This window comes from Melitaea cinxia, chromosome 21, assembly GCF_905220565.1.
Source record: "Melitaea cinxia chromosome 21, ilMelCinx1.1, whole genome shotgun sequence".
In the NCBI taxonomy this organism is placed as follows: Eukaryota; Metazoa; Arthropoda; class Insecta; order Lepidoptera; family Nymphalidae; genus Melitaea; species Melitaea cinxia.
Genome location: NC_059414.1, coordinates 12,698,790 through 12,710,826, shown reverse-complemented (window position 1 = coordinate 12,710,826; position 12,037 = coordinate 12,698,790). Strand labels below are relative to the sequence as shown.

Genomic DNA, 12,037 nt, shown 5'->3' with positions numbered 1-12,037 from the left:
TTGTTTTCAAAATGGGATATAGTCAATTTATAAAAGTACTTAAAAACTCGCAATATTCTGAATGGCATTAAAATATTTTTGACTGGTCTTGAATTTCCCTAGAATGACAATAAACTAAGTACTTTAGATCCCCATATTTAGGGCAACATTAAAATCATATTATTTCAACATCGAAGCCATTTCTTTTCATTCTGTTTATGTATTTGTTTGATGATACAGTTAGGATGTCATTATTCGTTTGCCAAAGACACTAAAAGATTATATGCCTAGCCCAAAACTCGCCTCTTTGTACCAGAGAGTTTGTATATCGTCATTATTTCCCTAGGGTAACAATAAAATTGTAGGAGTAGGGAATTATTAAAATCACGGGCTTAGAGAAATATTAAAATTGTATGCTCTACTTAAAAAACGATGAACTCAAAGCTATCACAATGTAGTATTTTTATTTGAATTAATAATAATTGGAAAAGTAATTGAATCTTAAAATTATTTAGCGACCTATTTCGGTAAGGTATAAAAGAATAGAAAAGCTACGCATCTTATGACAGGCATAGTCTTACTCAGTATATATGTTACGCTCAAAGATCGAAAACGCTCATTGAGCGGAAAAATAGCTCACAACGCGATGTGGTCACAGTAAAACATCCACATAGCGAAATTCGTGTTATGGCTCTAATGAAAACGCGCACGACGCGTTGTGGCAATCAAAGAAAGACCAAATAGCGAAATTCGTGTCGTGGCTTACATAATATTCAATCTCAACGCGTTGTGGCAATGAAGAAAAAGCCATGACGCGTATGGAATACTATTTGATTACAACGCACACTACTTTCCGATATAGATCCTACTAGGCCTAGGCTGGAAACGTTTTGGTAGATGTCCTTAAGAAATATTTTTCATTTTATAAAATCACGGCATAACATGTTTCTCATTATCAAATATATTAAGTATATAATTATATAAATTAAAATGAAACGATATTTATTATTTATTGAGATTACTTTATATTTAAAAAAATCAATGTATTAAGTAATAAATCACTGAACACAAAATATTCATATCATTTGTAAAATACTCATAATTCACATAAAATGATAAGGGTTTTAATTTTTTCATGACAATTAAAATTCTTTCAAGAAATAAAAATATTTAACAAAAATGTTTATTGATCACCAATAAACAACAACAATGTACCTATATTAGAAATAACTATAATTGTGAAAAATAAGTATTTGATTGCTATTTATTTTTACATTAACTATTACTGTGGCATTTTGAGTTGCATTTTATATTCTTGGAGCGACACTTGCACTTTTTATCAATACAGTATCTTTTGCAGTGGCACATTATAAACCCTTGCTTACTTCCAGACGATAACATAGATGCCGAGCGAAGTGTTAACTATGAAGTTGAGGGCACATCACAAATGTTAATAAGGTTGGTTTCAGAAAGTGTAAATTCATTACGTGCATAAAGTCTATCGAGTGTACCTTCCTTGTTTCCTAACTGGTAGATACCTGATGGATTAATGCTCATAACAACACACATAACATTCCTGGGTGCTGCACGTCCTCTATCAACTTCAGGAACTCTAACTAAAACGTTAGTACCAATTTCAACACAGGAAAATTTCCTTTTTTATTCGTCATAATTAGCGCTGACATTAAAATTCACTCTCATAAACAGAAAAGAAATGAATAAAACTGATGTTTCAATGCGTCTTTGCACCCGAGTCGACATCGACAAGTTACAACCTGTCCGTCGTGATATGGTTAACACAATGAATGCTCAGAACGCGTCATGGCTTTTCTTCATTGCCACAACGCGTTGAGATCGAATAGCATGTAAGCTACGACACGAATTTCGCTATTTGGTCTTTCTTTGATTGCCACAACGCGTCGTGCGCGTTTTCATTAGAGCCATAACACGAATTTCGCTATGTGGATGTTTTACTGTGACCACATCGCGTTGTGAGCTATTTTTCCGCTCAATGAGCGTTTTCGATCTTTGAGCGTAACATATACATTTTGACAATATAAAAACAAAATAATGGTAATAAAAACTTAATTAATTAATATTAATGGAAAAAAATCAATAAAAATATAGAAATACATACAATTGTAAATATGACAATATGTTAAGATTTTATATTGCTTTTTATATAGATTAAGATAGTTTTGTAGTGTGAAACAGAATTTTTAGATGCTCTGAACATCCATTTATAGGGTTATCCATGAAATAGGTACATAAAAAGTTATTCTTTGTGGTAATTATTAGTACTTAAAGTTATAGTATCTCGAGTACTATAGTATCGTGATTAACAATTGTTACAGAGCAAAACTAAGTACTAGAAGTAGGACCTCAAATACTATTGGGTATTCGATAAGTAACTATACATTTTATGACACTACAAGACGACCCTGTATATTTAATCTCTAAACAACCAGTAAATATCGCGTGTTTAATAATTACTACAGAGCAATAATGGTACTACAATACTCGAGGTAATGGTACTTTGAATACTACGCATAATAATTACCACAAATTACTAAATGACTAAAGTATGAAAGTAATAGTACCTCAAATACTTTAGTATTAACCGTTATAATTACTAAAGATTAATCAAAATGGAGATAGATGTAGTTGGAATGAGTGGATTTTTTTGAAGTTAAACTTCTTAACGCACGCTTGACTTGGGGAGTAAGCTGGTGAATGCGTGACGGGAGCGTTACAAAAAGTGTGGTGGGGTGAGGCGAACGGAAGTAGAGATACAAGTTAGATTAAGTTAAAGGAGTTTTACTTCAGTCGTGTGGTCTAAAGCACATTCGTTTTTTTTTTTGTTTTTTATGGATAGCTCCTAGATGATTAATTATTTTTGTATATCCATTTTAATGTTGAATATACTACAAGAAATATTGATTGTAATCATAATATGATTATTGCCTTTCATTCTTCATTAGTATCATAAATTAGGAGTCTTACATTTAGTAACTATTTATATGTAACTTTTTTTAATACATTCATGCATACATTCAGCCTGTAATATGCCACTGTTGGGCATAGGGATTTCGGAGAAGGCTTTTTTATATTTTCATTTATTAATTCTTATTTAAAGTAAGTTGAGCATAAAAAAATCTTTAACCTGCAGTTTGTGAGATTTTTGATTTGCTCAAAAAAGTATGCAATTAATATAACTAAGGGATTCGATTTTTTTTTTTGAGATTTATATTGAAAAATTAAGCGTATCCTTCTTTAGGATGCTTTAGTAAATTTTATAAGACAAACATAGTGACGTAGCTGTATGAAAGGTAGCAGTTTCTGGAGAAGGTAAGGGGGAAAAGGGATGCCCTTTATTAACAGCGATCGTAGGGTCGGCAACGCGCTTGCGATGCTTCTGGTGTTGCAGACGTCTATAAGCTACGGTAATCGCTTACCGTAATACTTATAATAAATAAATAAATAATGTGGGCCGTATGCTTGTTTGCTAGAGCAAAAATAATAATGTAAAATTTAGTTCCATGTGGGCGAATGAACTAAAATGTATAACTCATTTCATTCATTCATTTAGGTACATTTCTCATGCGCTATTTAATTAAAAAAAAATTAAGTGTTGTGAATATACTGCCTATATATTAATATAGCATGCGTTTACAGGAACTGATATCTAATCTATGCTAACAAATAAGTTTACATTCAAAGAGGTTTTAATGTGCTTCGATTTCGATCTAAAAAAAGTATATATATCTTATTGTCTTGATAATAATAGAAATTTAGGAATTGTAACTTTTATATTATAGTAAATCATGATTTATTAAAATAAAATATGACTAATAAGACGTTTTTAAATAGATTTATTTTGCGATATTCATTGTGTAAAAATGACAACATTATTAGCCAGTTTCGACGGTTGCTGATATCTTACAGGTATCTGTCATAAAACGGTATCCAATAGATAAATGTTTGATATATTTTTCTTAAAGTTCATAAAGGTTTGTGTTACCTTCTACTAGTAAAGTCTGTCTGTGACTTATGTGCGAGATAAGTTTTATCAGCAACAAGTAAACAGGCTCTAAGTATATATAATATAAGTTACATTGTGTAGTTAAAAATGATTGAACTATAACTTAAGTATCCGACGTTGACACTTATTAGAAAAAGTTGCTAAATTTGTACAAGTCAAAATTGAGAATATATTTTTTTTTCAATTAAGACATTTTGTATTTTATTCTGTATTATTTTTAATAGCTTTATTTCAATGCTTATTGATGCATCTTTTGTATATTAGTTTTTTTTTTAAATACTTTAATAAATAAAATATAATAAAAGTAAAATGTAATAAAGGTAACGACACATATGACACGTGACCTCAGTACGGAATTAACGATCGTATTGCCTAATTGTAAGAATATTATAATTAAAAAAAAGAATGATTTTATTGTGAAAGTTAATAATGTTTTAAACATTTTATATAATATAAATTAATTAATAAAATGTTAAAAATGTTTACGTTTGTTTTATTAGTATTTTTTTGGAAGTTATTTTGTATTAGGTAGGTGCTGTGGTAGGGCACTACAAGAGATATCCTGCTCAAAACCTGGAGCAGCCCTAACTAGGGAAGTAACTCGACCTTACAGAAGATTACAGCTAAATAATATTGCTTTCAAGTAGTGTCGTATTTTTGTGATGAGTAAGGTGACCAGAGCTCCTGGGGGGGGGGGGATTGGTGGTAGAGTCGGCAATACGCTCGCAATGCTTCTGCTGTTGTGTAGACGCCTGCTTATGGGCTACGGTAATAGCTTACCATCAGGTGACCTCTACGCTTGTTTGCCGACCGAGTTGTACAAAAAAAATCATTTCCTTATTCCTTACTCTGTAATGTAGATACGTTAAAATAGACTAAAATAAAAAAATACAAATAAGTAAAGCTGCAAATAATAAAGATACAACAACCTAATTAATTCTCGTACGATTTTACAAAGCGGAAGAATTTGTTTTCTTGAACGCACCAATCTTGGTTCTTGCGCGGATAATCTTGGTTTTAGGCCCATTTAAAAAAATTGTATTTCCGCGTTATGAACTCTTGTTCATTAAGGAAGGTTAATTATGTGACATATTCTTGTGGTGGTCGTTTCTGCGTGGGGTACTATTATAATAAAAAAAACTTATTACCTTTTACATTTTTTTTTATCCTACTAATAAATGCCGTCTATAATTATTTTTTGATAAACTTAAACAATATTGAGTTAAAAAGCCTTCATAATTGTTAAAAAGTAGTAAGTAGATTTCTTAAGAGTGTATGCTACCTCAAATTGCTTATTTTACACTCGGCAGGATGTCCATATCTTCCAAACTACTAAATATTTAAGTTTGAAATTTATGAATAATAAAGTTCAGGACATAAACTATCTTTCATATGTTTCGAAAACACGATTCCATAAAATTTTCTCGTTACAAAAAAATCGTAAAGTTACCTCTATTTTTGTATTAAAACCTTAATATCTCAGTAAATATAGAAGTTATGGACTTGAGATTAAGCATGGTAATTGAAATAAGTATGAAGAACATTTTATATGTTGCGTTTTTTAAAAAATAACTATTGATAATGTTTGTGGGGAGAAAATACATATAATTCGCGCGATAAACAACCAAGCGCTCTCAATTCTAATGTGTATTTAGCATGGGTGAAATCTGAATTCGAGCTGAGGTAGTGTAGCCCCTTAATGATTTGATGAATGAAGAGGTTTAACGAGAAGCCTCCGTGAAGATCACCGTCTGTCTTCAAGTCGCAGAAATGTCGGAAATTTCCGAATTTCAAACTGGTAGTGGTTGTAAAATATTAAAAATTTGTATACAAAGAAAATTTGGACTCTTCGTCTGCCAAGTGAAAACACCCAAAACCAAGGTAATGGCTCGTCCGCTACTTTTGTTACGCATGTAGATACTCATTTGCGAACAAATCTCATATGATTATAAACCGACGTATCTCAAAACCGTAACAGTATTTTTAACATTATGTTAGACACATTTGTCACACCTAAAATACGACTTCAAAACTACGTAGGAAGGTACCTGTTCAGAATTCGCGGTAAATAATTCCATTCCCACAGAGTTCAAAGTACTAACTGACGACACATTAGCGCAGCGATCACAGTAACTGACTGATTCTCTAGCGGTTATGGGTGCGCAACTCGTCTATGACAAGTATTCGAGTAGCCCAGGAAGGTGTGTTATGGATGCATGTTAAGACGTACCCACTTATTACAATTAATTAAGTGATCAAGTAATTACACATCTATATATCAATAGGCACAACTGAAAGTCATAAAACCAAATTATCAATATAATTTTTGGATTGATTCAAAAAGTCAGATTTACTTTGTTATAGGAAATTATCGGTTTCAATGTTAATGTTTCTCTCCTTTAGTTGCGCTGTCTAGAAGAAATGGCTAATTAGTTATAAATCCGCCCATTGTAACTACACAATTTGCAACTATCTTACAAAAACTTAATGGGTATTATGTAGGTATTGTAGCATATAATATAAATAAATAAATAAATATAACACACACACACACACGGTCGTCTGTTTCTATGATAAGCAACCTAATGCTCATGTTACAGGTAGCATGCGACTGTTAGAACTATTTATTTTTAATATACATACAAATAATACATATATAAATACAAATATTATACCCAGACTTAGGCGGGAATCGAACCCACAACCCGCGGAACAGAAAGCAGGGCCACTACAAACTTTGCCAACGGGCTAGTCAAGAATATAAATAAAACATAATCAATAAAATATAGGTACACAGGAACAAATATTGCTCGGATGACTGCTAAAAACTATTACACCAGAATACACAGTTTATTGACTAGCTCGGGCAAAAGCGTACGTGATTCAAATACATAATTATGAAGATTGTTTCACATTGATTGTTTAAAATATTACCAAAAGTACAATCTTATCGAGTACAAACGTACAATTTATCAATATATAAAATCAATATATAAAAGTACAATTTTATCTTAGGTCGAATGTACATTTGTGTGAAATTATTATTTTCACGTGATCATTTTACTAGCTGTACTCTGCGTTCGTTGCTACGGTTTTTTTTCAATTTTTTTTTGGTCGTACCAACTCTGAAACCTTTAAGGGCTCATGCACAACACTGCTGAAGATTATGACACGATCAAATGCATATATATATATAGTTTACGATATATAGATTATATCGTAATATAGATTGAGCGTATTCAATATGTCAACGGTTAAAAAGTTTAATTTAATAAATTCTTTGTCATAAGTCTAAGTTCGTAATACAGATGATAATATAATGCTATCATTGACATGGCTTTTTTAAAGTTACAAATGTCAAGTATCCTTCAAACGCGTAACCCTTTACAATGACTTTATAAACGATTTTCTCAATGATTTCTAAATTAATTGTTATCGGTTTAACAATTATTATACATTCAACATGCGAGCCAGATCGGAGAGTGATAACAACGCTGAAATATTCCAAATTTTATGTTATACCTACCGTCGTGAACGGAGAACCGGCGGTTAGAGGACGAGTCCCGTTTTTAGTATCCATCAAAGAACCAGTGCGAAAAATCGGGGAGAAAAGGATCGTTTGGAAAAATTTATGCGGGGGAAGTATTATAAGCGAATACAAAGTCCTCACTGCGGCCCATTGCTTTGAAGGTCACAACTTTTACTATGCAAAACATCCATACCTCCTACGCGTTGTCGCCGGCAGCCTACGCACCGGTTTAACTCACTCGGGCGATACAGAAACCAATATTATTAGCCAGTGGAGGAAAATAGGGAAGGTCATATTACACGAGCAATTCTATTTTCCGAAACACGACATTGCCCTCGTATTTGTCAGCGAAGCTTGGAAATTCACGAGTAACGTGGATTACGTAACAACTGCTGTGAAAAATACAGATTATGAAGCAACCTGCATTTCTGCTGGCTACGGCAGAACGGGATACGGTCTACAGGATGCCATTTCTCCATTTTTGCTGGTGGCGCAAATCAACATTTTACCAAAATGGAGATGTTCTATGATTTGGGAAATGAACATGAGTACCTACATTTGCTCAGATTCGGCGATGACTGATGTTTCGAGGGGAGATTCGGGGGGACCTTTAGCTTGTAAAGGAACGTTAGACCCTGCTGAAATACAGCATAAGGATTTGTTGGTAGGCGTTGTCAGTGGGAAGAACTTCGACAAGACGACATTATTCACTAGAGTGTCTGCGTATCACGGTTGGATTCAAAGGAATAGAAGTTCGAAAGTGCGCAACGAATTCTCATATTTTATATTAAATACAGTCTTATTTTTAATATATCTGTTGTTTTGATGAAAAGTAAAATCTTCGAGTTACGTTTGATTGTTCATAAAACTTTAAAATAGAAACCGCTAGATACTCGCATCTGGCTATTATATATATTTTTTTAATTTATAAAACTAGGTCGCATGCAAGCGTACGGACCCTATAGATGCCTGCAACACCAGAGGCATCGCGAGCACGTTGCCGACCCTACTCTCCCTACTCTCTCTACCCCCCTACCTTAGGAGCTCTGGTCACCTTACTCCTTACAGAACACAACACAGCTTGAAAGTAATAATAATAATAATAATAATAATAATAAATTTATTTGTGAAACACACTGCATCAGCTTAAAATGATATAAAAGAAAACACATTGTACATAATTTGCAACAAGGACTAAAAACAAAGAGGATGCAAAAGTAAAACAAAACAAAAAAAAGATATACAATATAAACTTATCGATTAAAAGTATTTAACTAAGACATTACTTATATAAGTTCGCAGCATGCCTCACAAAAAGGTGTGACCTCAGATTAAGTTAGGACTGTTAGTCCTAACACTGGTTTTCAGGACCACCCTAAGTTTTGTTATTAATTTTTATTTTGGCGGCATTCTGATATAAATACAAATACACATAGATACATACATAAACATAGAAATCTATGGATTATATAAAATATTGCAAAACAATACATACTAATAAAGGAAAAGAATGCGATATGGACAACACAAAAAAGTACACTGGATAATACGTTTATTCGATCTATTACATAATTATATTGAATAAATTGAAATATAAATATATACTCATAAACCTACTTGCTTATTATATAAACACATAATTATAAATGGATACATATACGATTTATTAGGTTATATAGAAATACTGGTACCACAAGGAAAACGCTTCCAGAATAAAATACTTATTAAAGAAATGAGATAGATACTTAAATAAACAGTATACTCGCATAAACATTAAAAAAAAGTGAGAAGAAAAAAAAAATAAAAATAAAAATTGACAGCGACAGAAAAAAAAAACTGTACTGTAAAAAAAAAAGTACTGTTATTATCTCCTGGGGGGATTGGGGATTGGGTCGGCAACGCGCTTGCGATGCTTCTGGTGTTGCAGGTGTCTATAAGCTACGGCAATCGCTTACCATCAGGTGAGCCGTACGCTTGTTTGCCGACCTAGTGACATAAAAAAAAAAAAAAAAAATTAAGCTGTGATCTTCTGTAACGTCGAGGTACTTCCCCTGTTAGGCTGCTCGAAATTTTAGTAAGATATTTTCTAAACTAATTCGTCTGTCACTGTAAATTTTCTAAAAATCAATCGAATAGATTTAAATAAATATTTGTATACACACTAAAAGTTCCAAACACATGGATAACTAATTTTTTTTTTCATTTGATGGCAAGTTGCACAGCATACAGTTTTACGACTATTATCTCTACCACCTTCACCTTACCACTTTCATCAGTTGTAGATAACGCTATTTGACGAAACGCTATAAATACAACTGACTTTGATGGCGGGAGAAACATGCCATAAATATATTGGAATTTGATGGTGAAAAGTAGGTATTAATCTTTTTACCATCATAAGCTTTTATCTGTTGGATATCGTCCTCTGTTGAATAGCGGAGGAGTATGGTAACTAACATTGCGACACGAGAATTTTATATATAGGACTAGCTGACTCGGCAAACGTTGTCTTGCCACTAAACGCTATTTAAAAATAGGGGTCGATCGTAAAGGGTTGAAAATGTTGGGTTGTATGTATTTTTAATGTTGTATCATATAAAAATAAATACTAAATAATTTATTTATTTATTTAACACTTTATTGTACACCAAATAAATAAAATAAGCAAGCAACACTAACAATAGTTTGTTGAAAAAAAATTTACAAAAGGCGGCCTTATTGCTTAAGAGCAATCTCTTCCAGGCAACCTTAGGGCAAAGGAGATGATATATTGACGGTGTAAGTGTAGAGTATAATTTTATAAAAAAACTAGCTGTGCCCGCGGCTTCGCCCGCGTTGAAATCAGTTTGTCACAAAGTTTTCCCGGCAAACCTCCAGTGTAACTCTTATCAAAATCGGCTTAGTCGTTCCGTAAACCTTCCTCTTGCCAATGGTGGAGCCCTCTCTTCAATGGTGAAAGCGCATGAAAATCCGTTCAGTGGATTTTGAGGGAATGGATCACATACACTTTTGGGGACTTTGTTTTATAATACATTAACTGTTGCCCGTGACTACGTCCGCGTGGTTATGAAGATATGCATTACTATTAAGATGCTTAACGCAAATCATTTTTTTATTTCAGTAACTTGAAATGCTTATCACTCTGAGTAACTTTTTCAAAGCCACAATTTAGTATAATTTAATAGTTATTTTTATATAATCTCTCTATACACCACATGTTTAGTTTTATTTTCAGCCTGCAGTATAAATAACCTATCAGGCGAACTTATAGCTGCTGTATATGTTTCATACAAACTGTCAACCCCAAATTAAACCCCCTTAATGGTGGAATATCGCAAAATCCGTTTTTAGCCGACGTTTACTAACTATAATCTACCTCCCTGCCAAATTTCATGGATGGAATATCCAGCGATTTTTGAGTTCTCGTGATGAGTGAGTGAGTCAGTGATCTTTCTGTTTTATACATATAGATTACGATGTATTATTTGGACACTTCCTCACCATCTATAGAGCATACATTTTAAATTTCAACTCTCGTACTTTAAAAACATAGGACTTTCATACAAACTTCAAACCCCCGTTTTATCCCTTTAGGAGTCGAGTTTCGTAAAATCCGTTCTCAGTGGATGTGTACGCCCTATAAGAAACCTATTTGACAAATTTCAAGCTTGTAGGTGTTATAGTTTCGGAGATTTCGTGATGAGTGAGTCAACCTACCATCCCCCGTTTTAACCCCAAAAGGGAGTTGATTTCTAAAAATACATTATTTGGGCACTTTCTAACCATCTATAGAGCATACATTTTAAATTTTAAGTCTCTTACTTCAAAAACATAGGACTTTCAAAGAAACTTCCAACCCCCATTTTATCCCCTTAAGGGTCAAGTTTCATAAAATCCGTTTTGAGCAAATATCTGCGCCCTATAAAAAACGTACCTGTTAAATTTCAAGTTTGAAGCTGTTATAGTTTCGGAGATTTTGTGATGAGTAAGTCAACATAACATACCCCGTTTTAACCCCAAAAGGGAGTTGATTTCTAAATATACATTATTTAGACACCTTCTCACTATCTATAGAGCATACGTTTTATATTTCAAGTCTCTTACTTCAAAAACACGGGACTTTCATACAAACTTCCAACCCCCGTTTTACCCCCTAAAGGATCGAGTTTCGTAAAATCCGTTCTTAGCGGATGTCTATGTTCTATAAGGAACCTACCTGCCAAATTCCAAGTTTGAAGCTGTTATAGTTTCGGAGATTTTGTGATGAGTAAGTCAACATAACATACCCCGTTTTAACCCCAAAAGGGAGTTGATTTCTAAATATACATTATTTAGACACCTTCTCACTATCTATAGAGCATACGTTTTATATTTCAAGTCTCTTACTTCAAAAACACGGGACTTTCATACAAACTTCCAACCCCCGTTTTACCCCCTAAAGGATCGAGTTTCGTAAAATCCGTTCTTAGCGGATGTCTACGCTCTAT

General features: G+C 33.0%; 1 protein-coding gene across 1 annotated transcript; it reads left to right on the top strand.

The window, feature by feature from the left end:
- The first annotated feature begins 7,434 nt into the window (after nt 1–7,434).
- Nucleotides 7,435–8,376, top strand: LOC123663958 (chymotrypsinogen A-like). The gene has a single exon (XM_045598595.1). The coding sequence runs from the start codon at nt 7,435–7,437 to the stop codon at nt 8,374–8,376; it is 942 nt and encodes a 313-aa protein (XP_045454551.1).
- Nucleotides 8,377–12,037: the final 3,661 nt, after the last annotated feature.